The sequence below is a fragment of the Ursus maritimus genome, unplaced genomic scaffold (genome assembly GCF_017311325.1).
Source record: "Ursus maritimus isolate PB19 unplaced genomic scaffold, ASM1731132v1 scaffold_6, whole genome shotgun sequence".
Taxonomy (NCBI): Eukaryota; Metazoa; Chordata; class Mammalia; order Carnivora; family Ursidae; genus Ursus; species Ursus maritimus.
This window is the reverse complement of record NW_024426774.1, coordinates 62861060-62888385: the sequence shown is the minus strand read 5'-3', so window position 1 is coordinate 62888385 and position 27326 is coordinate 62861060. Positions and strand designations below refer to the sequence as shown.

The following is a 27326-nucleotide window of genomic DNA, read 5'->3' as shown; positions in this document are numbered from 1 at the left end:
CCTTTTTATGATTTATTTAGTTATTTTAGAAAGGGAGGAGGGGCAGAGGGAGAGAGAGGGACAGTCTTAGCACACTCCATCCTGAGCATTGAGCCTGACGCAGGACTCAATCTCACAACCCTGAGATCATGACCTGAGCTGAAACCAAGAGTTGGATGCTTAACCGACTGCCCCATGCAGGCGCCCCTGCATTTAATGATTTCTATATATCCCAGATATGTATGTACATATATATGATTATTTTATTATTATTATAAAAATGTAGTTCATAAATTGTTATATGTTATAATGTTTTATATATTAATTATGTAATACAGAAATACTAATTTATATATTTACATGTGACATAAAATATATTATTCTATAATATATAACATATAATTATATAATAATAATATGTAATTATATAATAATATATGTATGCTTAGAGGTGGGGATGGAGGGCCATGGTTTATATATAAATGTTTCAGAGAAATTTCTGTTTCTTCTTCTGTAATCTTCTGCAGAGTTATAGATGCTGCCATCTTATTTAAGAGTGAAAAATCTGTTGGAAGAAGGTCTTAGACTGTCTTTTTAAACTCTCACCATTCCCATCATTGACTTGAGGACTGTGTCTATATGTAGAAAAATCAAAAGACTGATTAAAAACAGAAAAGTTTAGATCAAGCCTTAATTTACCTGGATTGCAAGTAATCATGTGGATGGAGTGACAGGAACGCACTCAACAGTCCTGCTGTGTTGTGGCTGGCGGTTTATTCTGCTTCCTTGTGTGGCTCTTGGTTAGACCTGTTCTCTCCTCACTGTTTCTATGCCCCTTTAACAAAAGCCCATTCTCTGCTCACACAAGAAGTTTGTGTTTTGTTTCTTGATTTCTTGATGAACTTTATTTTTGACAATTACTGCACATTTAGTCAACTCTGAGAAACACCTGTTTCAGGGTCGAGGTTGCCTGGGTGTCAGAGGTTATTCATATGTGTTTTGAAACTGGATGTAAGAGAAAATCAGATGCACACCTTCTTGTGGCATCATTTTAGCAGACTTTTTGTTTCCTTATCTCCTAGATTACCTATTAGAAAAAAATCAAGTGGTCGTTCTTGCTTCGGCAGCTATAACGCATTTTTTTCCTGGACAAAATTATATTGACTCTTACTGGTTACACTTAAAAAAACCTCCAAAGATAGAGTGATCCTCTAAAAGAATATTTATCTTTATTCAAAAATATGATACATCAAAGTGAAGCAGTTACACTTTAAACAAATTAAACATAAAACCTTTTCTTTGAATTCAGAGGGAGGGCAATTTGCTTTAGTTCCCGATCACTCTGGATGCCAAGAATAAGAACCATTCTCATTTTCTTCCTCTATGACCATCAGATATAAAGATGAGAAACTTCAGTCGAGTTTTAATTTTATTCAGAAGCTAAAGCTTCCTCGGTACAATACCTTTTCTTCATTTTATTCTACATCTTGTGAAAGACCTGAATTCAGGGATATTCTTACATTTACCGAGTGTTATAGATTGAATGTTTGTGTCCTCCCCAAATGTTGGAATCCTAACTTCCAATGTGATAGCGTATGAGTGGAGGCCTTTGAGAGGTAATTAGGTCATAAGGGTGGAGCCCTCATAAGTGATATTAGTGCCTTTATAAAAGGGACCTCTGAGAGAACTCTCTTGCTCTCTTTCTACCATGTGAAGATACAAGTCTGCAACGCAGAGGACAGCTCTCCCCACACTTGACCATGTTGGCACTTTGATCTTAGACTTCCAGCATCCAGGCTGTGAGAAATAAATTTCTGTCATTTATAAGCCACCCAGTCTATAGTATTTTATTATAGCAGCTTGAACTGACGAATACACAGAATTTGCTTCTTCAGGTCAACTCCAATATAGTTTAAAAAGAATTTGTTTTCTCATCCCTCTTTGTAGATTTCTCAATATAATAATCGTTCAGTGGATAACTTATTCACTTTGGGAATTTTGCTTACTTTTTGTTTACATTCATAATAAAAAATTTCTGACAAAATTTAAAATATTCAACAGAAACCAGCATGATATACAATAATTGTTTATTACTAAGTAATAAACAACTGTGTTTAGAGTGATAATGAAAATAAAACCAACACAAATATGGTAGATCCTCATTTTCTAAAGAAATATATCTTTATTGACTTTTTCCATTTTCTTACAAAGCAGTTAAAAAATTCATTCTTTTGAACTTGCATGCTGTTCATGTTATGATGGTTGCCTCCTAATGAGACTGTCAGTGGAGCTGTAGTAAGTTTCCTTAAGCACCACAGAAGATAATCATTGCTTCGTCCCACTTTTACAGAAAAGAATCCAAGTTTCATTGGATAGAGTATGCTTAGCTCTCTTGAAGAAGATAAGTTTAGTAGATTAATGTCTAATTTACATACAGTAATAAAGACAAACTTTGAATCTTTACAGATTAAATGCCCACTTTATACCATGGTGTAATTGTTTGAATTATTTGTGAGTGTACAGCATATAGATGTAGATGTACTAGATATGTCTATAAATAAAATAGTGCTTTATGGTAACAATATTCTTTGGCTGATTTAAATGCCTATAGTGGACTCTTTTAAAAGACTAAAATGCAAATGGCCCCACTATTATTGTCAATCTTAACACTGAGCTTGTGCGGAAGGTTCCTATACTGTTGACTGTTAGCATCTCCAGGTCCACGATATATTCTCTTGGTCCTGATAGCGACTTCACCAGCACAAGCATTGCACTTACAGGACTTGTTTGCTAAAATACAAGAAAAAGAGGGAGGGAGAGAAAAATTTTTCTTAAATTGGAGTTTCTATTATTTGTGATTATACCTAGTCCTTTAAGAATTAGGGGAAGAATTTTGATGGTAGGACAAAACTCACTACTTAATTCCTTCTTGGTTTCAACCTTTCTTGGTTCTTTTCCCCTTGTCCACACATAGTCATTAGAGGTTTAATTTTCCAAGTTACAGGGACCTGCTTTTTTGGTAGTTTTGTGTTTTCTGTTCATTCCTCTCTGTTAATGTTTCTCTTCACTTTCACTGAGTAATACTAGCTTTTATAGAAACTGTAGTTCAGGTAAGAATGTGATAATTTTTGAACTGGTAAACAAAGTTATCATCTTTCACTTCTTAGCATCATGCATTTGTTTACATTTGACAAAAAGACATGTAAATAGTTAATTTCAATAGAACATAGCAAATGCTAAGATATATGAGGTTATGTAGGTTATGTATGAAGATACATAAAGGTGAAAAATATGGGGAAAAAGAGGAGGGAACTTGAAGCATTGAGGGGAGTCACCACAGATAATTGGAAGTTTTGCAAAGAAGTATATTCAGGAGAACTGGATGCAGTTTCATTTTGCTGAAGAATGTGATGGGTGCTGGAGAGGAGAGGAAGATGAGTTGGAGGGGCAGGTTAGTAGATGTGTGAATCTGAATGCCAGAGGAAAGCAGGGGTAGGGACAGTGGATTAGGATTTAGCAGTCACTTCAGTAGGTGGACAGTAAACCAAGGGAGTGAATGTATATGTGATAAGACTGGATGGATCTGGGAGAGGCCAATATTTAAGGAGTGGGCAGAAGAGAAGCTATTGAGGGAAGCTGAGAAGAAACAGATGATTAAGTGGGAAACAGATGCATGGCCAGCAGTATCCAATAGAGTAGTGAGGCTGAGGGAGACTGGAACTGAAAAATGCCCTCTGGAGTTAGCAGTATGGATGTCATTGGTGGCTTTTTTCAGAGCAACTTCAGTAGGGTAATGGGAAAAGAAGATAGAAGGGTGATAGGAAGTGAGAATGAAGAGACTGTGTTTATAGGCTCTGTTTTAAGAAACTTGGGTGGGAAGGGAGAGCAGAGAGAGGGCAACATCTACATGGAGGCAAGCTGAAGATGTAGGAGGCAGATGGGAGTTTGATGGAACAAGGTTCTAGAGGAGACGGAAAGAAGAATACAGGTGGTGAACTGGCCTTGATTGACAGAAGTTAAAACTTATCTTTGGAAAACTCAAGGGATAAGGTATGAAGGAGGACACATGAACCTAAATTTGTAGTGGGTGAATGGGAAGTTCAAGTAATTCATGTCCGTTGGCCTCAGTGGTTTCAGAAGAATAGGAAGTGCGTCACCTACTGAAAAAGAAGGGTCCAAACTGAAAGGATGTCCAGATTGAACTAACCTTCCTCTCTACACTGGCTCCTTCTTCCCTATCTTAATAAATGGCACCACCACCATTTACTGTTGCTCAAGACAGAAACTTATCTTTGGAAGTTATCTTTGGTGCTTCCTCTCCCTCCACCTCCCTATAGCAAATGACTCACCAAGTCATGTAGATCTTCCTATATCTTCATAAATCTGTCCACTGTTTTTGGACTCACTGCTACCACCATAGCACCCTATTCTCTTGAACTATTAACTGGTCTCTTCATTTCTATTCTTGCCCCACTCTGATCCAGGCTCTGCAGTGCAGCCATGCATCATTTTTTAACATGAAAGTCTGACAGCATCATCTCTACCTGAAACCTTAAAATGATCTGTAAGGCATTCTGTGGTCTAGGCCCTGCTCATCTCTCCAGGCTCCTCTCAAGCCACTCCACTGGCAGCACTTGGGAGTTTCAGACCAAATGGGCTGCTTTTTATTCCTTCTATTTGCTAGTCTTTAATTTTTAGTCTTCAGCTTAATTCCACTTCTTTCAGAGGCTTCCGAACACTCCTATCTTCTTACTGGTTGGTTTGGTAGGCACTCATGAGCACTTGCAACTCCCTATTATAACATTCAGCATACTTGTGAGCATTTGCTCAATGTCTTGACCATGAGCTCCACTGGGTCAGGAATTGGCTTGGTTTTATTCACTGTTGTGTCTCTAGGACCCAGAATGATGCTTGACCGTTGAAGGTAATAGTAATACCTCGAAGGCACTAGCTGAATTAATTCATTCATTTAAAAATATTTTTTGAGCACCTGTTAGGTGCTAAGTATATTCCTTGTGCTGAGTATAGAAGAGTGAACAGACAGGTAAAGTCTGCTCTCATTACACCCACACTGTAGATCACACACATAGACCAATGAATACTATGCAAAGTGGTGATAAGGGCTATGAAGAAAATAGGCTCAATAAGGCGTAGATACTGGGTGGCATGGATGGGGAGGATGGTATTCTACCTTCAATTTTATGTACTACTTCTTTATTGTATGTCTTCTTCTCTAAGGAAGAAGGTTTTCTCAGTACTCTCCCAAAAAGAATTAATGAAAATCCTATATTCTGCAGATCCTTCAAAGATCAGGTTCAGTATCATGACCATAAAGAAACATTCTTTAACTGTTCCAGCCAACATTAATTCTTTGATGTCTTGGACCATGGAATTAAACAAAAAATTGTTCCCTCCCCCCATATATGTTAACTTTTGCCCCACGTAATATTTAAAGCTCTTTAAAATAAGAAAGTATGTATTACACACACCTGGCATGGGGCTGAGGTGCTTAATTAAGGTGCTTAATTAAGCTATAATAGGTGCTTAATTAAGGCCTGATTGATTCTTATGCATCAAATGCCCTCTACACAAGTGGATTTTCAGGAGAGAAATTTTGTAGGATTTAACTCAACTAATTCTTGAATTACATGATAAGAAATAATCTTAAAATGACTTTTTATTTCAAATAGTTTTTGTTTCAAATAACTTAATATTTAACTCTGGGATTAGCAAAATTGCCAATGTTTTATATCATTCATGGAAAAAAAAGATTTTATTTAAGAAAAACACTGTGAGAATTTATATTTGAAAATATCGAGTTGATAAATGCACTGATATGAATCATAAAACTTTTAAAGTGCTATGTTTATTGCAAGGAAAATAACATGCTGGAACTTTGCTTAACTGTTTGCTGATTATGCTAGAAATATTATTTTCTTAAATTATAGCTAAAAGTTCAAAGTGGAAAACTATTTTTAAAAAAGATTTTGAGATGAACCTATTTTATTGCCATGGGTACAAATAATGTTATTTGTTTGGGCTAAAATTATTAAATTGGTATTATCTGAACTGTGTGAAATTCATTTAGAGTGAGCTTCTTACAAATATCTAGTATATTTCAAATTTAAAGCATCAAATGTTAAAGAAGTTTATTCTTAGCTATTAGAAAAAAAGAACAGTAATAAATTTGGGGTTGGATTTTTCTCTTCGGAAGTTGGTCATGAGAAATTAATCATTTCTAATTTACTGGCAAAGAATCAGAATCACATAATTCTGGAGTTGGAAGGGAACTTAATATATCAAAGAACGGGATAAACACGTAAACATTAAAAATCTGTAAACTTTACCACAAGGATGAATTTCCCAATTTACTTTTCATGTTCTTAAAATGAAATATTGACTTTAAAATTTGATTAAAATGAAGAGTGCCCTAAGGAGTTTTGAGAAAATTGTAACTGGATGAATAACATCCTTAGCGTGAAACAGTTACCGGAACCCTGCAAACTGCTTGGTGGGGTGCCATCATTTGCACATGAAGTGGTGAGCCGTATTTAAAATATGTCAGAATTTTCACCTAAAATGAACTTGCTGAGATTTTGCCTGGGGCCTGGAAGGCTGAGGCACTGGAGTCAGGGAGATCTGCTTGGAAGCCCTTGGAGGGATGAGGGGGTACTAAGAGTTAAGGAAGAGAGGCAGGGGTTTAAAGGTTTAAAGGAAGAGAGGCAGGGGTACAGGGAAGGAAAGATAACCATGAAGAAAGAAATGGCAGAATTCAGAGAAAGATTTCATATAGGCAATGAAAGAAATGGAAAACACAAAGGTGACCTCACATTGTCTGCCTAGAAGTTTGCAAGAAGGGTACAACTACTGGCACATTTGGTGCAGGGGGTTGGGGTCATTGCTCAAGGACTTCCAGGTTTCAGTTTTGGTGTGAATGTAAATTATCTTTTAACAACAAGGAATTTATGGTTTTTGAAAAGCTCTCCATGAATTATTTTTTCTATGTACAATTAAATAACTATCACTGATTTGTGGTATCTATTTGCTCTGTGTGTGTATGTGTGCGTAGACTTGTGTTTTGCTGGTCACACACAACTCCATTAGAGTCTTCAACCTGGTATCTGAGTGACTTTAGAGAAGCTACTATATCTGAGTCTCACTGTTCTGTAAAAATGCAGATGAAATATTTAGTACCTATCTGACAGTGTTACCAAGAGGATTAAATGAGATAATGCACACAGGAAGACCTTACACAATGCTTGCACATAAAAACTAAATGTTAGCTTTTCTTCCAAGTGAATACTGCCAAACCACAGCAACCTTGCACCTCTCCCAACAGCTATGGCTGCCCTCAGGGTACTACTCACCCTTAGGTAGAACTCTCCATTTTCATTTCCAGATTTAATCCGAAAAGTATTGATGGTGTTGGCATAAATGGTTGTGGCCTGTATCTGGAAGATGTCTGATGGCACAGACCTATCGGATCGGATGCTCATGTACTTGTAGACTATAGACTGGGGAAGTTCTCGGCACACCGCATTTGCGACTGGGCAAACACATCGGCTGCAGAGGAAAACAAAAGTATTTTCCAGTTTAGTGTGGGAAGACCAGAAGGTTCTCACTTTCAAAAGCTCTGATTTTTCTTACTTCTCTGATGTTAGAACATAGGGATCTTGACAAGGATTTCGTGGGTAACAACGGAAGCCGCCATGATAATTCCAACACATTTCATCTTCCCGACATTCATTTGTGGTCTCACACTCATTTATATCTGTAAACGCAGAGGGTCAAAGAATTTACCCACCTAGGTAAATTGTGATAACACTTCATAGCTTCACTTTTTGTGCTGCACTTCCTCTGGACAGTGTAATCCACTTCCAGAGCATCAAGTCTCCACCCGCATCCCCTGCTTACCAAAACAACACCTCTAGGCTTTACCTCTCTTGGAAGCTCCTGAGTCAGTCAAATGCCCTCTCCATTGGTTTTGCTTGCTGCTTTCCTAGCCAAGAAGGCCCTCCACACCCCAACCATGAAAATCCCGTCTAACCAGCACACTTCAAGGCCAAATTGAGATGCCTCTTCCTTCCTGCAGCCTTCAAACCCTCTAGGCAGAATTTATTCTGCTTCTAATCTTCCAGTGCACTTATCCATCTCTTATTTAGTTCCATTTTATTTTATAATTAACTATTGCCGTATCTATATTCTTAACTAAATTACAATCTCCCCGAGGGCAAGAATTGGTGTCTTTCACTTTTATATAAGCATGGTCAATGGCTAACATTTGGCTTTGAATTTAACAGATGAACAATAGGTGCTTGATAAAAATATCATAAAATGACACATACTAATCTGTCTGGAATGACTCAGCTACATCTGTCCTCAATTAAATGCAATGAACTCAGGTCCTACTCAGTCTTGTGTCTAAAAGCACATTAAACTTAGCCCAGATCCCCATACAACCTGAATCTGTCTAGATCTGTTCCACCTTGGGTGGCATAGCTATTTAGAGACAGTGTGGAAGAAGAGGAATTAAAGAAACGGCTGTGGTGAGAGGCAAGCCAGAAAAAGGCAGTGCAGAAAGCCAGAAGGGGAAAGAGTCCCAGAAAAAAGAGGACTGTAGAAAGGTCAGGCTGGACAAGGACTGATTTTGGATTTGGGAAATAGGAGCCTCCAGATGACATCTGAGAGAACACTTCCATTAGAGAGCCATTGTATTTACTACTAGAACAACAACAATGAAAATTATATTAGTATTCACATCCCTAGCTATGTCTACCTCCCTTTACATTTGAATAACGACTGAGATTTTATCCATTATAAGCCTTTTCTGAATCTTTCCACTTCATAACCAGATACTTTCATTCATTAACTTATTTATTCCATAAGTAATGTACTGAATCCCTGCTGCAAGCCAGGAATGGGCTAGTTGCTGGGGTTCAATCTGTTTTTCCTATCAGAATTCTCATACCCCATGTTCTTTTGAGGGGGGCCTTTATTGCTTTCTGCTTTGCATTATTGAAACCCTTTTATTAGCTTATAAACTTCTTTAGGGCAGAACTACAGTATCCATCTTTATATCCCTTTATTACCTAGCATTAATGGACTCAGGGGCACCTGGCTTTTAAGAAATATTAAAATGAATAAGTTGTTCTTCACAGAAATCATGTAGACATAGATGAGAACGATATTATCTCTACATGACTTGGAGGAAAAACAAATAAGGGTTAAGTAAGTGGCTCAAGTTCATACAGGTAGTGACAGGCATCTTTCCACTGTAAGGTACTACATCCTCTAAATGAAAATAATTCCATGCCTTGTGTTTGGAGGAAAAAAAAATTCTTTTAGCTTCCAAACTGGCCAGAGCTATCTGGAACTCAAGAGGAGACTGGAAAAGTTTCCAAGAGTTTCCAAGAGTCAGTTTTACAAAGTGTCTTCTTTTGGACTGGCTATGGCTAAAGAAAGAATTTAGAAGAATTTAGATTTCTTCTCTTAGAAGAAATCATAATTGACTTGTTCTTTCAATATTCTTCACTTCTCTGAAAAATAAAGATGCTGTGAGCTACAAGGAAAACTAAGACCGGTCTGTTATATGGAAACCAAGAATGGCAAAAGGAAACTTTATGTAATAATTTCAGTTATTACTTCCATTAATTTAGAGTCTAGCATAATCAATATCTTAATCATTCTGGAATGTTTTTCAGGAATTATTAATAGTATTAAAATATTTGATGAATGTGTGTCTGTGTGTATGTATATCCTCTCTCTGTCTCTGTTTCTCTGTCTGTCTTCTTCTCTGTGGCCTCCCCCATCACACCCAAACACACACAGAGTTTTCATTTTTGCAAGGTTGTGGAAATGAGAACAGTTATTTCATCCTCAAAATAAGCCTTTTGGGTAAAAATAAGAATCCATACTCTTTCAGTTTTATTTTAGTCTATGGATGAGGCTTGGAAGAGATAATTTTAGTGGAGAAAACCATTTGCTTTGTATCTTAAAAGAATGTTAAGTCTCTCTCATAAAAAAATGTTTTGGCTTAACCAAACATTCTGGAGCTGCATATCTTCAATATATAACACTCATGAATCCTTTATTTGCAATTCCAGTACATTTTTCACCTTTAATTGTAACAGATATGTTTCCATATACATAGAGTAGAAAGGTAAGATTCCACTGTATGTTAATTTACTTCTGTCTTTTGCTGAGTACCAAATCCAATTTATGATCAAAAACAAATAGACATTTATTTGAAGGACTCCAGGGAAATTGGTTAAGATATCCCACTGGCTAACATTTTCCTCCATGTAATATTCATATTAAAAGTCTCAGGCTTCAGAAAATAAAATCATCGGAATGCAATGTTTTCCCACAATTAACATTAGAGTCTCTAGGAACCTGGAAAGGGATATAAAGGTGTGCATTGTGCAATGAATGGCATTCTGATTATGCCCATACTTAGTGGTTGGAGTCTAGTTGAATGATCATATGCATACTATAAAATTCCGGGTCCTGGGTGTTCCTCTGAGTTAATGTTCTCCTGTAAAATCATGATGTAGACTAGGAGACCCTAGTGTCTCCTTTCCTTGATTTTTTTCCGTTCTTAAAGGATTTTACTGGCCTTGTATGTCCTTTCTTAGTTCTGATTAAAGAGGACTCTCTAGGGCAGATTTGCTACTAGTCACTTACATTGCTAAATAAATTTTATGAAAACATCTTGGATTGTAAGGCTTTATAGTTTATAAATAATTTTTATGTATATTATCTCATTTCATGCTCACAAGTTCCTTTTCCAAATGAGAAAGCTGAGGCTTAGAGACATTTGATAATTTGTTCAAGATTATACAGATAGAAGGCAGTACAGCTAGGACTCAAACAAATTTTCTGTCTTCAAGTTCAGTCATTTTTTCCCACTCTTTCACTGCTTTATGTGAATGTAATTGTCTAAACTAGCTTTTCTAGGATTAACTATACTTTTGGTTTTATCTGAGCAGACTTTTCCCTGTTAAAGAAATTTGAAACTACATGTAGCACTGAAGGTGTGTAGGTATGAAGATCACCTGAATGTTTATTTTAAAACTGGACCCTAATATATTAGCTATTTTTGGATCAATAGTTTTTTTGCTGAAGAATTCAAGCACATTTTAATACACGTGAGGCTGATTTTCTCAGCACCTAAATTACTGCCCAATTCATAATCTTGGTGTTTTAGAGGATATGAGACTGGTTTGAGGTTTGCCTAACCCACATATTAAGTTTATTCTCTAGACTCAAATTCACAGTGAAATATTTTAATAATTGAATCTTTCTGGGCAGGTCATTAGAAGATGTATATCATAGAGATTATGTAGGTTATATAGAAGAGATATCAATATTTTATTAAAATTATTTATGACTTAAGAAAGAAAAATAGTTACTTTAAGTTTTTAAAAAGTCAGTGTTAACTGAATAATTCCCTTTTTATGAGATGTGCATACTGCATGATGAGCAAGGGAAAAAAGAGCTCAGATTTTATTCAAAAGGGAAAAAATGAAAGTCTATGGTAGAGCATCCTGTAACTTTCTCCCTGCTTTTTCTGGTTAAAAATGAACACTTAACAGATATGAAAACAATAAACTTACCCTGACAGGTTCTACTTCTCACCACTTGGTATCCCTGGGGGCACATACATGAAAATTTCCCAGGTTCATTGACACATTGATACTGACACAGGTAGCTTGAGGTTCTGCATTCATCAATGTCTGTTGAATCAGACAAGAGCAGGGACACAGAGTTGAAAAACTTATAGGTCACTCCTTTGTATTATTTGTAAAGATAAGGTAAGAGGGTAAAAATACCACAAACTCTAAAACAGAAATATAATACTTTGAAAAAAACTCAAGGGAAAATTCTATAATATCAGCTCATTTCCTCTAGAAATTTACCAAAGAGTTTTGCTTACAATCAGTTTTACTCAATCATTGCTGAGAGTTTGGCAAATCTTGGACCTAACCATACCGACTGAGCAGACTGAATGAATTGGGAATTCAGAGGAAGAATGCTTTGCATTTCTCAATGGTAATGTCCTTACAGTTTGCTCAGAAAGGCAGAGGCAGCTGTCCAGAGCCAGCCCCTCTTGGTTTTGAACATAGTGGCATGATATGAGGCCTCTCTGGGTGGGGCGTGACCTTTGTGGCCCCAAGTAAAGCTGGGAGGAAGTCAGAGACATCAAGTGTCAATGGCATTCCCCTCAGGATGTCTTATGCCTTCTGAATTGCACAGTGGAACATGCACGGGCAATGGACTCTGAAGGTCATCCTTCCAATTAAATGGCCCTCTTTTTACTCATGTGGAAAGTGAAACTTATGAAATGTGTCCAAGTCACACAGTGGCAGGAGAAAGACTAGAGGACAGGTCTCTTGGTTTATATTCTAATGTTCTTGACACGTAATTAGCTCTCTTCAAATTTAAATGTGCATACCAGTCACCTGGGATTCTTGTTAAATGCATCATCTGACTCAGTAGGTCTGGTCTGGGGCCTGAGATCTGTATTTCTCCCAAATAGAGACAAAGAGGTGTCAACGCTGCTGGCCATCAGATCACTTTGAGAAGCAAGACACTAGAACACCCCTTCTAATTATTAGACGCAGCCTACATCTAATATTTTAGTTATTTTGTTCCTTCTCCTTTTTCTTGATAACATACTAAAAAGCCAATGTTATAATTGAACTTTTAATTAACTGGGTTTCAAAATAGAATTTCCATGGTGAAAAATTTGTTTTCATAAACAGGTACATAATTGGATAAAGCAACAGCAATTATACAGATTGAGCTGTTATTACAAATTATTTGGAAAGTATTTTACCTTCACAGTTGAGCCTGTCACTGCTCAGCTCGTATCCTTGATTGCACTGACAGATGAATGAACCAAGAATGTTGTAGCATTGCTGAGCACATTGATTGCTAGCATCACATTCATTTATATCTGAAAGGAAACATTATATATATTTATATATCTATGTCTTAAAACATATCCTTGCTGTTTTGTACCAGTGCCATCTAATGATAAGTGAATGATTCCCGGGTTGGATTCTTTGCCCTGCAGAAGCTCACTGGAGAGCATCCATTCAGGTTTCATATTTGTTGGAATAACTTCAAACGTTTATCATGCACTTCTTTTAGAAAAACCAGAATATTTCTTTCTGGGAATGACAGTTAGTTTTGTGTTTGATGAATCTTTCCAAAAGAATTTAATGATTCTAATAAATATACATTCCAGTATCTATTTTCTTTTATTGTTGTTCAGATGCAAAGTGCCAAGTCTATAAATAATTGATATAAGACATTCATACTGATACCGTCTCTCAGCATGCTGTGGTGAAGATTTATCTGTGCTATTTATTACTTTTTAAATGGGTTCTGTTAAATTCCATTACAATTATAACATAAGCCGTTGAGACCCATAGAGAGTTTTGCAATGCTCTAAGGCACTGAAAATATTGTGAAAAGGCATTTTTCCTGTACTAGATTCTTTCCATGTCATGCCAATCTTAAAATTGTGTGCCGTGACACTGCATTCTGAAAGGGGAGAAGAAGCATGTAAAAATCAGATGCACTTTCAGTGGAAAATTTATGTACTTGAACTTACAGTAACCCATTGGCACCTTCATCATTTATATCACACACTGTTGACTAATTGGTGTGTGTATATCAATTGATCTGTAGTTTTTTATATTTTTGATACACCCACAGAGAAGAACAAAAACCAAGGTTAACAAAGTTTTCCATTCACATCTTGATGTGTTTTAAGAAACAGATTGGTTATTGTCTTTTCAGCTTTATTCAGGGAAGATAATGGAAACCAGTTCACTCAAGAGCACAGAAAACCAGAAATACTGCAACATACCCTGACATTTGTTTTGGAGACAGAAACCAGTCAGTATGGCAGTTCCCCCAAATCTTACCTACGCAGGTATAGTTGTTTGCGGCCAGCTGAAACCCAGGACTGCACTGGCAATAAAATGATCCTGGTGTGTTCACGCATCTTTGGTGGCAATATGGAGGGATGGCGCATTCATCTATGTCTGGGTTATCAGGCACACAAAGAGAACCACGTTATTGACTATCCATAGCTGTTAGCTCTATATTTCTCAGCAGAACATCATCTAGAAAACCTAGCTGGAGAAAAATCTCTTTTTAAAAGTAATTCTCTCTCTTTTTAAATTAGGGTTTATTTTTTAAAAATATACTTTGGTTTGCATTCTGCAGTTGAGTGAGATGTTAAAAATAAGATTTCATAAAGCTGGTTGAGTGGGTTGAGATTTAAAGAGAGAAAAGCAATGAAGACTATTTCACATATATATGAGAATATATTTGTTAGTTCTGGGATCTAGAAGATTATCTGTATTGACAGAAGTAAAAAAGGATTATGGAAGAATAGACTGATGTAGCATAAAACTAAGAGAAAGGAGGCGTGGTCTGCCGCTCAGCTGGTGACATTGGCCAAGTCACATAAATGTTTGGTATCTTGGTTTTTCCTTTTGTTAAATGTGGATAGTAATGCTTTCTATGTGTATCCTATGAATTTTCTGTGAGAATCAAATGAAAGAGCACTGTGGAAGGAGTAGGATGCTAAACAAATGACCTCTTGGGAGCGCCCTCTGACACTCTGATGAAGTGTTCCAGGCTGTGTTCCTCTCAGATAAATATTTCCAACTATAGGACGGTCAGTTGAGAACTTGTGGAGTAGGATTAACATCTTAGAGGCATAATAAAATTTCATGAACTCTACACTTTATGACAACTCTAACACGGTGTGTGTAATTTAAAATAACAATTGTGCATGTACAATGTTAAGACTGTAGTGACACTACCTTATGGTAAAAAATGAAAACAAAACAATACTTTACGCTGAGTTCCTCTAACTAAAACTGTGGGAGGTGGTATGCTCAAGTGGCTTCAGAATAACCTGAGATGAATCTTTGTTCTGGCGATTACTAGCATGGTCTTAACCTCTCAGAGCTTCCATTTCCTCTTCTGTAAGTGATAATATAGCAATGTGGTACACTTGTTGGGAGGATAACATGAAAGTATATAGGCAAAGTTCTTCACAAAAAACAGGTAAAAATAAATGGCAGCTATTATTAATAGGCTACAAAATATATTTGGTTTCACTTGAATATGGAAATAAATGGTAATGACATGGTCATGGCTTTCCACCTCATTTATTGAGGGGTCTGCTCAAGTGTCATCTCAGGGAGGTCATCTCTGTCCATCCATATAAAATGGCTTCTTCTGTCCTCTTTTCCTGCTTTGTAGCCATTTTTCTTTTTTTGTAGCCATTGACACTCCTTCACATTGTATTATGTGTTTATTTGCTTCTTATCTGTCTCCCTCACTATAATGCATGGCAGATAAGACCTGTCTCCTCTTCAGGTGAAGGTAGAATATTTTTTTGTCTGTTCACTGCTGTGTACTTAATACCTGGAACAGGGTATGGCATAGTAGTGCTCGATAAATATTAGTCAAATGAATGTAAACTTTATGCTAATTAAGAGCAATTTTAGCGTAGTTCTTCCTTGTACCCAGTATTATAGCCAGGTGCCAGTGTTGACAGCTGATTTGTATAAATGGTCCCTTCTAATAGCTCCATGAGGGACATGATTCCGTAAAATGTGTTTGTTTACCATGAAGGCCCAGCACTTAGAACAGTCTCTGGTACACAGTCAGCCCTCAGTAAATACTTGATGAATAAATGATTCATGTCTTCTCAACCAGTGAACATCCATTGAGTCATTGTTATTTGTAAGCACTGTGTTTGGCACTTCAGTTTTATAATGATGATAATAAATACGTACAGTATACCCTGTCTAGCATGGAAGAAAGGCATGAAAACACATTATTGCATGGAATGGTAAGATCAACAGTAGAAAGCTATACAAGGGACAGAAAGAACACCATTCCACTCAAGGTGTGACCTGCTGACCACTGTTGGCCCAGGGACTATTTGGACCAGTCTGCAACAAATAATTACAGAAATTGAGAATATGTGTTTAGGAATAACAATTTGTGTTACTACAACATTTTTATTATACTTTATAGTAGTATTGATCTGCAACAGACTGGAAATTTATAAAAAAAAAAAAAAGACTCATCAAGGTTTGAGAAGCAGTGACATAGAGGAGGGAGTAACTAATCATGTCTGGGTAAATCATGGAAGACTTCCTAAAGGAAGTGACCCTGAGCTGGGATTTGGAAATTGAATAGGAGTTTTCCAGGGCTGCATGTTCCTGGTGCTAAAAGAGCTTATGTAGAGGCACTGAAGTGTGACACTGTGTGATGTATGTGGGGAACTATAACTAGTGGACAAGGCTGCAGTGTAGTATTTTTGGGGGAGAAGGGTGTTCATAGAACAGAGCTGGTCTGATGGAGGAAAACCTTATATGCTCTGTTGATGAATGTGGAGTTGGTTCTGTGGGTGAGGAGAACAGCAGGGAAGCCACATGATTAGATCTGAATTTAAGAATGTTTCCTCCTAGGTGCCTGGGTGGCTCAGTCATTAAGCGTCTGCCTTCAGCTCAGGTCATGATCCCAGGGTCCTGGGATCGAGCTCTGCATTGGGCTCCCTGCTCAGCGGGAAGCCTGCTTCTCCCTCTCCCACTCTGCCTGCTTGTGTTCCCTCTCTCGCTATATCTCTCTGTCAAATAAATAAAATCTTAAAAAAAAAAAAAAAGGAATGTTTCCTCCTGCCATATCATATAGGGCTATAATCATACATTTTATACCCTTTAATTTTTCCCATAGTAGGTTGAGTTAGTTCTTTTTCTGTACCTTTTATACCCTCAATTGTTTATTTTCCTGACTAATCCATTGGGCAAAACTTTGGTGCCTGTAGAGTTTTCCACACAATCTTCTCCTAAATCACAGCTTCAGTCACACAAAGCCTGGCCCTTCCTCAGAGGCTGGGCACTCACCCCAGCACCTGGGCACAGCCCCATGGCGGGCAGAACTGGGCCAGGGCCCATGAGGAGCTCAGTGTTGAAATCCTGACATCAACAGCGAACATTCTTGGGTGAAAATTAATGCTAGCTTCCTGTCCCCATGTTCTTATCCTCTGTTTCAAAGAGGAAACAAGGACTTTTCACTGATGTATGTTAAAAGGTAGTATGTAAATCGCTATCAATATCATATGGATACAATTGACACAGGGAGTCAGTAAGAAAGTTTTACTCCTAGTGCTGGACCTCATGACTGAACCCAGAACACATTTACTTTTTACTGTTTACTTCTCATTTGCCAGTCAGCCTCCTCATACTGTGTTCTTCCAGGCGTTAAAAAAAAAGCACAGAATATCTACTTGCCAGGCACTTTTCAGGTTCTGGGGAGACAGAAGTGACACAAACCAGACCTGGCTCCTGCTCTCAGGTAGCTTAAGTAGAGCTCTCAAGTAGAGGCATGCACTGTACTTGGCTTTGCATTCCCAACACTGTACCCACATGCAACATAACAAATGTTTAGTACATGTCTGTTAACTCATCACACAATGATGGCACACAGCTCGTTGCAACTCTAAGCACTCACACGCATGAGCTCTTGAGTATCTGTCATTTGTCTAAAGCCTCAAAGTGAGTGAGGGGTAGAGCTGGGATTTGAACCTCACCATGTGCCCTATAAGCTATGCTATTTTATGAACCAGTGACTGAAGGTCACATCATCAATGTTTTGGCGCTATGGCCCCCAAAAAGCTAATTTAAAATTATTTTCTTGGTGCTTTTGTGGTCCCATTCATACTCTAAATTTTTGCTTTTGCTTAGTCTAACATGTAACCAACACTTTGATATCCAGAATATGTTCACCCTTTAAGGTTAGCTCTTTCTTGTTAGTGTGGAAAATGGATCCGTAGTCAATGAAAGAATAAGCAGTTGTTAGCTATCATTCTCCAAATAAATATGAGTGCTTTGTTTTGAATGACTGAGGTTTAAACAAATAAGAAGAGGTTTAGGACAGGATTTTGCTTACTGCTCTGCTGTACTTACCTACACACTGTTCTCCTCGCTTCTGGTACCCTGGAGGGCACTGACAGGCGAAGGAGCCTCGTAAATTAATGCAAACTTGGTCGGCTCTACAGTTGTGAGTCCCGGCAGTGCACTCGTCTATGTCTGGTAAAGACAGCCATCACAGAGTTTGAGTTGGTTGTGCAGATGCTACTATTTCCTCCATTTAAAAAAACCCGGAGAAGTCTAGTTGACACATAAGTGACATTAGTTTCAGGTGTACAACATAGTGGTTCGACAACGCTATATGTTACGTTACACTCACTCCAAGTCTAGCTACTATCTGTCACCATGCAATGATACTATTGCAGTATCATTAACTACATTCCCTATGTTGAATTGCCATCATACTTTTTTTAAGAAATAAATTTTTTACTTTATTCTTAAAACAATACTCTGTAATATTATTATATTAGAAATGTTTAAAATGATAAATGATTTCAAGTGTTCAGAAAATAATTTCATAGGTTCCGGTGTGTACCACTCAGATTTAACACATGCTAACGTTAGCCATGCTTGCCTTGGCTTACTTTATTTTCGGAAATGAAACATTCGAGACATAGCTAAAGCCTTACTGTATTCTCATCTCTTTACCTACCCACCTACAACTATTCTGGCAGGTGTGAATCCTTCCCTGAAATTACATCCATCCATTAGATTATACATTGCATCCATTAGAATATACGGTGTTGTTTTGTGTGTTTTAAAGTGTAAACAAATTATATAATACTTGCTTTTTCTACCCAATATGTTGTATTTGAGATAATTTATGTTGACAAGTCTCTAAAGATCTGTGCAGTAACCAGATATAAATCAAACTTTACTACTGTGCATTTCCTGTTGCCTTTTTTTTTTTTTTAACTTTAATAGGGGTGCCTGGGTGGCTCAGTTGGTTGAGCAACTAATTATTGATTTTGGCTCATGTCATGATCTCAGGGTCGTGGGATGGAGCCCTGCATCAGGCTTCACGCTCAGTGTGGAGTCTGCTTGAGATTCTCTCTCCCTCTCCCTCTGTTCCTTCCCACCATCCCACAAGCCGCCCCCCCCGCCAATAAATAAATATATCCTAAAAAAAGGAAAACAAACCTTTTGGGGTGCCTGGATGGCTCATTCAGTGAAGCATCTGCGTTCAGCTCGGGTCATGATCCCTGGGTCCTGGGATAGAGCCACATGGGGCTCCCTGCTCAGCGGAGAGCCTGTTTCTCACTCTCCCTCTGCCCCTCCACCCCCCTGCTCGTGCTCTCTTTCTCTCTCTCAAATACATAAATAAAATCTTAAAAAAAACCAAAACCTTTCATTGCAAATTTCAAAATGCAAACGATTCAACTTGATCATATTCCTTTAGGAGAGATAGACTGGTGTAGTTTAAAATACATATTTTCCCAAAACATTTCATTTCAGTTTTAAAAAGATATTTCCCCAAAGCAGTTCTATAATTTACTAAATGTGTCCTGAGGAGTAGGTAGATTATAGTTTTAGAAAAGTAAAAATGCTCAGTCATAATATAATGAATCTGTTATAATGAATTTCTTTGAGATCTAAGTGTGATATGAATTTGTGCATGTGCATTCATATTACAGTAATTTATAAGTGAAATCTAATTTTGCCTTTTCAACATTACCTTTGCATTCAATTAACTCTCTCCCATTATGAAGTTAAATAGGTGAGTTAAGAAGATGAAAGGATTATGTGATTTTGGCATTCTTCAACAACTGAAGAGTCTAGGCTTTGTTAAAAAATATCATCGAACTTGGAATTCCTAGATGACAAATTTTCATAAAAACTGAGAGCCTTAGATCATCACTGTGGTAAACCCAGGGTGGTGCTTTGGAACAAGCAGTGGGCTAAAATTCAATACAAAAGATGAGCCATCAGTAATTAGAATGTATTCCTCAATTCCTGCCTTCCCTTAAAGAAGCTCAGAGAGTGGCTCCTACTGTGTTGCCTTTCAACTCTATTTCCAGGGAGAGCTGCTGCACTCACTCAACCAATGTAAGAATGTAGGAGGTTCCTGTAGTAAGACAGTTGTCCTAAGATAGTGGCTTTGAACAATAACAGGATAACAGAGATTGCTTCCAGAAGAAAGAGGGAGGGGAGGTGAAAAATACTCGAGGGATGTATGGCCGTTTATTGGATAATACCCTATAAAAGCATCTACTTAACATAATTCTTTGAACCTGGTTTCAAAGTTTTGGTGAACTTTTTGTGTTGTTTTTTATTTTTGTTTTGACATCCATCGTCATCATCATTATTTTCAAATCAGTGATTCTAACTCTGTCCTTGTAAGGTACTATGCAGAGGTGCCACGATCTTGCTTTGAAATTATCTGCTCTTTTTTGTGTCTTTTATTATATTCTCATATGCACTTGATGAAAACATTTCTACTGGGGTTTCCTTCAGAGCTTTATGACTCGCTAATGCAGAAATGACAGCAGAATTCCTATTGTTTTATGTCAAGAGCATCTGCCAGCATTTGCAGTGATAACAGCCCTGAGAGATACCGAAATGTGAGATTCAGATGTGGCAAGTTTCCTCAGTACATGCTGGCAGAAGATCAAGGACTGGGGCTGGCTGCTGCATTTTCTGAGGGAGGCCTCACCAGTGACTGCGGCTTTTCTTTCCGAGACCTCTCTGCAAACCGCCTCCACCCCATCGCGTTCCTGATGTCCTACAATTTCCTTCCTACTTTCTTGCTCAGGTCTAAGGCTCTTTGATAAATAGGCTAACATTTCCAGTGGACTTAATATATCATTAAATAAGTTTTAAATATAAATATTGTGCTACCTGGGCCTACTCTTTTTTAAGAACCAAGTCCATTGACCTTCTGAGAAAGATCATCGAATGTAAGTATCAGGTCAGTTAAAATAATTTAATAATAAAAAAATACCGCTGCCTCCACTGCCACTATATTCTTTTCCTTTCTCTATCAAAACAAACAAACAAATAAAACTGCAATAGGACTCACCACACCTAACACCGGTAATATTTTTAACACACTTTGTAAATACTTGGACTCACTTTAATTTTTAAGTCTTTTGGATGGGAAGCTTCCTGAAATTCAATAAAACACAATTACATGAAATCCCCTTCAAGAAATTATTCCAAAGGAGTTGAGTGTGTGCTTTGTCATATACCCAGAGCTGGGTCTGCTAGGAAATGAACTGACTACATTTTCATTTACAGTTTCTCCAACTCAAGCTGAGACTATTTATCCTCTCCCTTGCTCTTAGCAGTTTATCTAATGCTGAAGGACACAGAGTCAGATAGGATTTCTTTGAACTATCTTTGACCATACTGTCAATTCATACCATTATCTAAATAACACAATTCTATTATTTTAAAAGTTATACTTTGAGACCCTGTTATTACTTACTCACAAAGCATTATGAGAAAGTCATGTAAGAATTGTTGCACATTGTTAAACTCTCTTACACTTTTTTTTAAAGATTTTAATTAATTTATTTTTTTTAAAGATTTTATTTATTTATTCGACAGAGATAGAGACAGCCAGCGAGAGAGGGAACACAAGCAGGGGGAGTGGGAGAGGAAGAAGCAGGCTCATAGCGGAGGAGCCTGATGTGGGGCTCGATCCCAGAATGCCGGGATCACGCCCTGAGCCGAAGGCAGACGCCCAACCGCTGTGCCACCTAGGCGCCCCTAAAGATTTTATTTTTTAAATAATCTCTACACCCAACATGGGGCTCAAACCCACAACTTGATCTGAGATCAAGAGTCGCTCGCCCCACTGACTGAGCCAGCCAGGTGCCTCCACGCTTGTTTTTTCTACTTGTATGCGTTTCAGTTGTCTTAAACATCAGAGACTTAACGTGGTAAGTCAGTAAAGCATACATGTATGTCAGAGACTTGAAGCAGAATATCCATTCCTCTGCTGGTACACCAGAAGACCCTGATTTCCCCAGGCTTTTCGTTTATGAAAGGCCTCTGTGGTGGGAGTATCTCAAATGGCAAAAGCACTGCTTTATCTTAAGGGAAATGATGCGGGTCAGCCATGATTTTCCTTGTAATCTAGGAAAAAGTACTCCGGGGAGAGGAGTTTTTGTTTTGCTTTTAAACTATAATTTATCCTCGACAGTGAAGCTCACCAGGTTCTTAAGCAATCAGTTAACACATTCCCCGGGCCCTAGCCCTAAGCTCTTTGAGGATGGGGTCTACATCTTACTTTTTTCTGTATTCCTAATGCCTAGCAGAGTGCATGAAACATCGTGGGTTTTCAATAACTGTTTATTCATAAAATGGATGAGTGAATGATAATCATTTGCTGGAACCGATGCCTAGAGTTTGAGAGAAGTAAGATCACTGTTTTGTCTTATGAACTAATCATTCACAAGGAAGGGTGACAGGCAAGATGTGAGAAACAGCAAAACCAACAAGATGTCAGCACATGGAAACTGTAGGAAAGCAGTGATGTTGAGAAGTGCAGAAACTAGGAGGCATAAGGTAGCATCAGAGGTGGGTGGCTGTGGAAGGTCTGTTGGGCCAGGGGAGTTTTGAGCTGCATTTTGAAGAAGGCGAGGAGGCTATTTCTAGGCAGGAGGCAGGTCGCATTAGAAAATGTCCTACGAAACAAACGTGGTCTGCAAGACAGCTGGACTCAGCATGGCTGGAAGGGCTGTGTGCATGGAGCCTGCTGCAGTGCCCACTTGAAGGTGCTCATAAAGTGGCAGCTCAAGCCCTAAGCAAAAATTCAGGGCCTTAAAGGTGGGATTGGAATTTGAATTGGACACCACAGGGAGCAGCTCTGAACTATGTAGACACAGCCTAATGTAAACATAGCCAAAGAACAAAATAATAGAGTGTGCTTCCTAAAATATCACAACACGTAAATCAACTTACATTTCATCATTCTAATGCATTAAGAATAGCTAAGGGCAGTATTTGGTGATTCCCTCATTTTTCAAAAATGTGCCCACACTCTCCCTCCTAGTGATTTATACTGTTGTAGGTCCCTTTCTTGCTGACTTTGGCACCACCATCGCTTCAAATAATGCAGTCTGATCTTTGCTCGGCTCTTGCTCCTAGCCTCTTTATCATGCTGACCCCCAGTCTATGGAACTGCATATTTGGTTTCCTCTCAAAAGTTAATGGAGGCAACTGTGTCCACATCTCTGTGGTGTCCATTAAGTCCCTGCTTAGGCCCTCATTCTCTATGTTTTTGGCTCCTTCCCGTCATTCTGACTCATATTTCCCAAACCCCTGACTCATGCTGCTTTCTCTCTCTTATGCAACATTTTAATCTCTGCAATGTTCTTTTCATAATTTGATAACTTACCACGACATGGACATTCAGTGTGTTTTCATGGGCAAACGTTTTCTGTACCTTAAATGCTTTAGATTTTTTAGATTTAGACTTTGCTGCTTTAGGTTTAAGGAATGATTCAGAACTACCTTGGAATAATCCACCACTGCCCAGGGATGGGAGAACACACTGAAAAAGGAGGAAGGGACTGAAGTGATTTTTGCATCTGTCACTGCCCAGGTGACCTAGGACCATGGAATCAATTCTTTTTCTCTGTTTCTCTATCTATAAAATAGACTGTCCATCCTTAATGATGCAAGGATTTTTTTAAAAAGTTCAGAATCTTCAAAATATATCTTTTTGTTTCTAGACTGTAAATGTTTAAAGTAAAATAGCCACATCTTTACTAGTTCTGTGGGGAGCACTGTACGTGCTTTGTGATTATTACTTGATGGCGCTGTCCTTTGAACTCCTGTGGTTAAAGCAAAGGCAGTGGTTAAATTCAAGTTGCTATTTCTTCATCTGTGTGGATTTACAATCTTATATCTTCTGCAACCATACTAATTTAATCTCATAAATGAAGTAAAGTAGAAAAAAAGAGGTCAGGGATTCATGTTTACTGTGAGAAGGAGCTACTTTATTCCTAGACTCTTCCCTTCCCTTCCCTCTCCTTCCCTCTCCTTTCCTCTCCTACCCTTTCTTCTCCCTCTCCTTCCCTCTCCCTCTTCCTTCCCTCTCTTCCTTCCTTCCTTCCTTCCTTCCTTCCTTCCACATTCTTAACAATTTAGATAGATACCCACTGCTCAGAATGATTGGTCCTAATCCTTTCTAGTGACACAACAATAAATTCGTTCCCAGCACTCTATTTACTCTATAAAACTTTTTAAATAAAAGGGACTTATTGGGTAAGGATCTTATTGTTATTTTGGGTCTTCATCTTATTTTTCAGTATAATCTTGGAAAGTAGGAGCTATCTCAATAAGTGCTGAGAGCATTGCTGTTTTACTACTGCCTCATCCATTCCTGGCTCTTAATGATAATCTGAGTAGTCAAGACATTAAATTACGTTGCTTAAATTTTGATTAGGAAAGAGGCGTGTGATTTTTTATTTAACTTCATATATAAATCTGTTAAAATTCTAAAATTAACTGGTATAAAAATAGGTAAGTGCTTAGCAATATTTAAATATCTATTATTTGATTAGACAATCAGATCTGCAAGGCTCTGATTTAATCCTGATAAGAACTCTGTGAAATAAATGGTCACATCATGCACAATTTATGGAAGAGGCAGGAGGATGTCACTGAAATGTAGATTTGTGAAGTGACTGGCCCAAGGTCACACAGAGTAGAAATTCAAACCCCAGATTTCCATTTTGCCTCTGCAATTTAGGTTTCCAGACAGACTTATTAAGAGCTCTGTATAGCAGACTTTTAATTGTAGTTTTATATATGTATATATATTTAATTTTTCTTAGAAGTAAAGAGAGGGTCGTTCATTTGTAGTGCCTTGATTCCTCCCTTGTGTCTTTCTTCTACATTAGAATAACATTCATAGCTCTCCAAGTCTTCTGTTTCCCTCCCCAGTCCTTAGCCAATTATCAACAATTTTTGTCAAAGACTTTCTATTTCCCTTGCTGCTTCTTTCATAGTACTGGAATCAGATTTATCTGGGCTAAATGCCCAGTTCTAGTTAGCTTTTCACCCTTCTGAAATTATCAGCTAGAATTCACCCAAGCTAAGCAGTTCTAGTGGAGAAAATAAATACTGATATTAAGTAACAAAAGAGAACTGTCTTCATCTATGGCCAGCAGTAGATTTATAGTTCTAGATTCTTATCTGTTCTGGCAAAACAGATTGTTAATAATTTGGTGTGCATTAAATGATAAACAAAAATATCACCAAAATCAACAAACATCAGCCTCCCTGATAGTTCATTTCTTTGTTTTATAGAGTGGTGAATCAAGTGTCCTGCAAGTCCCTGTCATTGCACTGTGTTCTATCAGAATCTTGAAATATGCTGCTCTCATATGGAAAAATCATTCTACATGTACTTGGAGTTGCTTTTCCAGCAATGATTGATTTGCACTGCAAATCGACCTTTTCTCACCCGGTCTCCTTTGTGGCTAGTGGTGTTCATTTGCAAGATGATGGGATGAGGTTAGACATACAGTTCACGAACATAGGGGAGAAAACCAAGTGGCACACATGGCCAGTTCAACTTGTGACTCATCTGTACTACACACAGACCAAATGCACCAATTGCTCAAAGGCTGAAACAGAACCAGCAAGGAAACAAAGGCCTTAATTATTCTTCAGCTCTTTTTGCAAACAGGCAAAGTGAAGCTTATTGCTTTTAGAATGTTAAGGAAAAACTACTGATCAATGATTGCTAATCACCAGGAGCGTTCTCTGGCATCTCTGTGAATATGTCATTTCCAGCCAAACTTCCTTTTTCACTTCTTAAACTTAATTACCCATTAAAAATATTTTTGGGAAAAGATGACCCTGGTATTTGGAGTGATATTACAACCAGTCATCAATCCACAACCTTGTGAAGGTAAAACAGTATTTTTGAAACAAGTAGCATCATTAATCTTTGCTTAAAGATTGAATTAAAGATGGTCTGTGTGAAAGTGTAAGCCCAGTCCATACAAACTGGGGACGAGCTTCCAACTGCATGGCTTTCAGAGGAATTATGATTCCATCTTATTATGGGATGCCTCTGAACTGACATTTCAATTGTAGTTTTCTGGTGCCTTACCTCTTTACCTCGTTCCTCCCAACCACCTTCCATCCCCAGCTCCAGATCAAACCCCTGGAAAGCGATGAACTGAATGGACACTACATTCAGTTGAGTCCACCAGGCCCTGCCTAAGCACTGTGACTTGATTTCTGGCCTCCTCCTTGAGCCTTGCAGCCAGATTAGTCAGTCTCCCTAGCTCAAAGCACACACATTCTTGGCTTACTCCTTCAGGCCAATCATCGCTTGAGGCCGCACAAGCCCCTGGCTATGGCAATGCCAATTATAACAAGCATGGCTTGGTGACCTCCTAATTGTATGAAACCAATTACATTATACTTGTTGTTCATTCAACAATAAACAGCTTTTGTGCCCACTAAATTGGGGCATACTACTAAATTTGCTGAGTATAATTTGGCAATGCTTCTTCAAATCATTAACTGCTTAAGGCTTTTTAAATAAAGCATATCTTTGTGCTTCTTGCCTTCAGAACATGTTACCTTCTTGTGTATATTTTCCTACCCATCTCATTACATCTTACTTATGATGTTTCTGCACAGTGTTTCCCCATATGCCTCAGGGCCCTTATGTTTTCTGAATTCCAAATGAAGCAGGGAGGTAGGATGAAGGACGGGTGGAACTCACCAAATTTGCACTAAATTCCTTTCTCTTTTTGATTCAAAATTCCAGCACAATGAAAAGCAATGAAAGGATAAATATGTGAGTAAATCTAAATGCATACAGACTGTATAAAACAATAATAGGAAGGTCTTTTGGGATTTATAAAATATTTGGGATTTATAACATATTTGGGATTTATAAAATATTTATAATTAAAATACATGAGAATACATGAGAATAATAAGTTGGCAGGAAGGTAAATAGAGTTTAAGTACTTGAAGGTCCTTGCACTGTTGGGGAAGAGGTAAAACTACTAATTTATTTTAGACTTTGATAAATCAAGGATGCATGTTAAGTAGCCCCTAGGGGAAAAAACTAAAGGAATAGTAAAAGCATAAAACTACAAATCTAATACAGGGGAGAAATGGAATAATACATAATGGTCCATTATTTTAGAGAGAAGGCAAGAGAGGAAAGAAAAGGAAACTAAAATGTGCAGAACAAATAGAAGGCAAATAGTAAAATGGTAGTTTAAACCTAATCATAGCAATAGTTGCATTAATGTAAGCAGATTAAATGCTCTTACTAAAAACCAAAATTCTCAGGCTGATTACAAAAACAAAACCCAAATATGCTGTTTCAAGAGAAACAATTAAATGTAAGGATGGAAAGGAAATATAGGTTAAAGAAAAAAAGATGAA

General features: G+C 37.8%; 1 protein-coding gene across 2 annotated transcripts in view; it reads right to left on the bottom strand.

Moving 5' to 3' along the window:
* Window positions 1-1186: 1186 nt before the first annotated feature.
* The window catches only part of EFEMP1 (EGF containing fibulin extracellular matrix protein 1), a 60930-nt gene continuing 34790 nt past the window's right edge, over window positions 1187-27326 (bottom strand). For both annotated transcript variants that reach the window (XM_040623464.1, XM_008699883.2), the window contains exons 5-11: window positions 17988-18110; window positions 13917-14036; window positions 12818-12937; window positions 11595-11714; window positions 7627-7750; window positions 7347-7542; window positions 1187-2769 (exon numbers count right to left, since the gene is read on the bottom strand). In XM_040623464.1, the coding sequence (XP_040479398.1) occupies window positions 2608-2769; window positions 7347-7542; window positions 7627-7750; window positions 11595-11714; window positions 12818-12937; window positions 13917-14036; window positions 17988-18110 (965 nt within the window). In that variant the 3' untranslated portion in view covers window positions 1187-2607. The remainder of the gene's footprint in view (window positions 2770-7346; window positions 7543-7626; window positions 7751-11594; window positions 11715-12817; window positions 12938-13916; window positions 14037-17987; window positions 18111-27326) is intronic.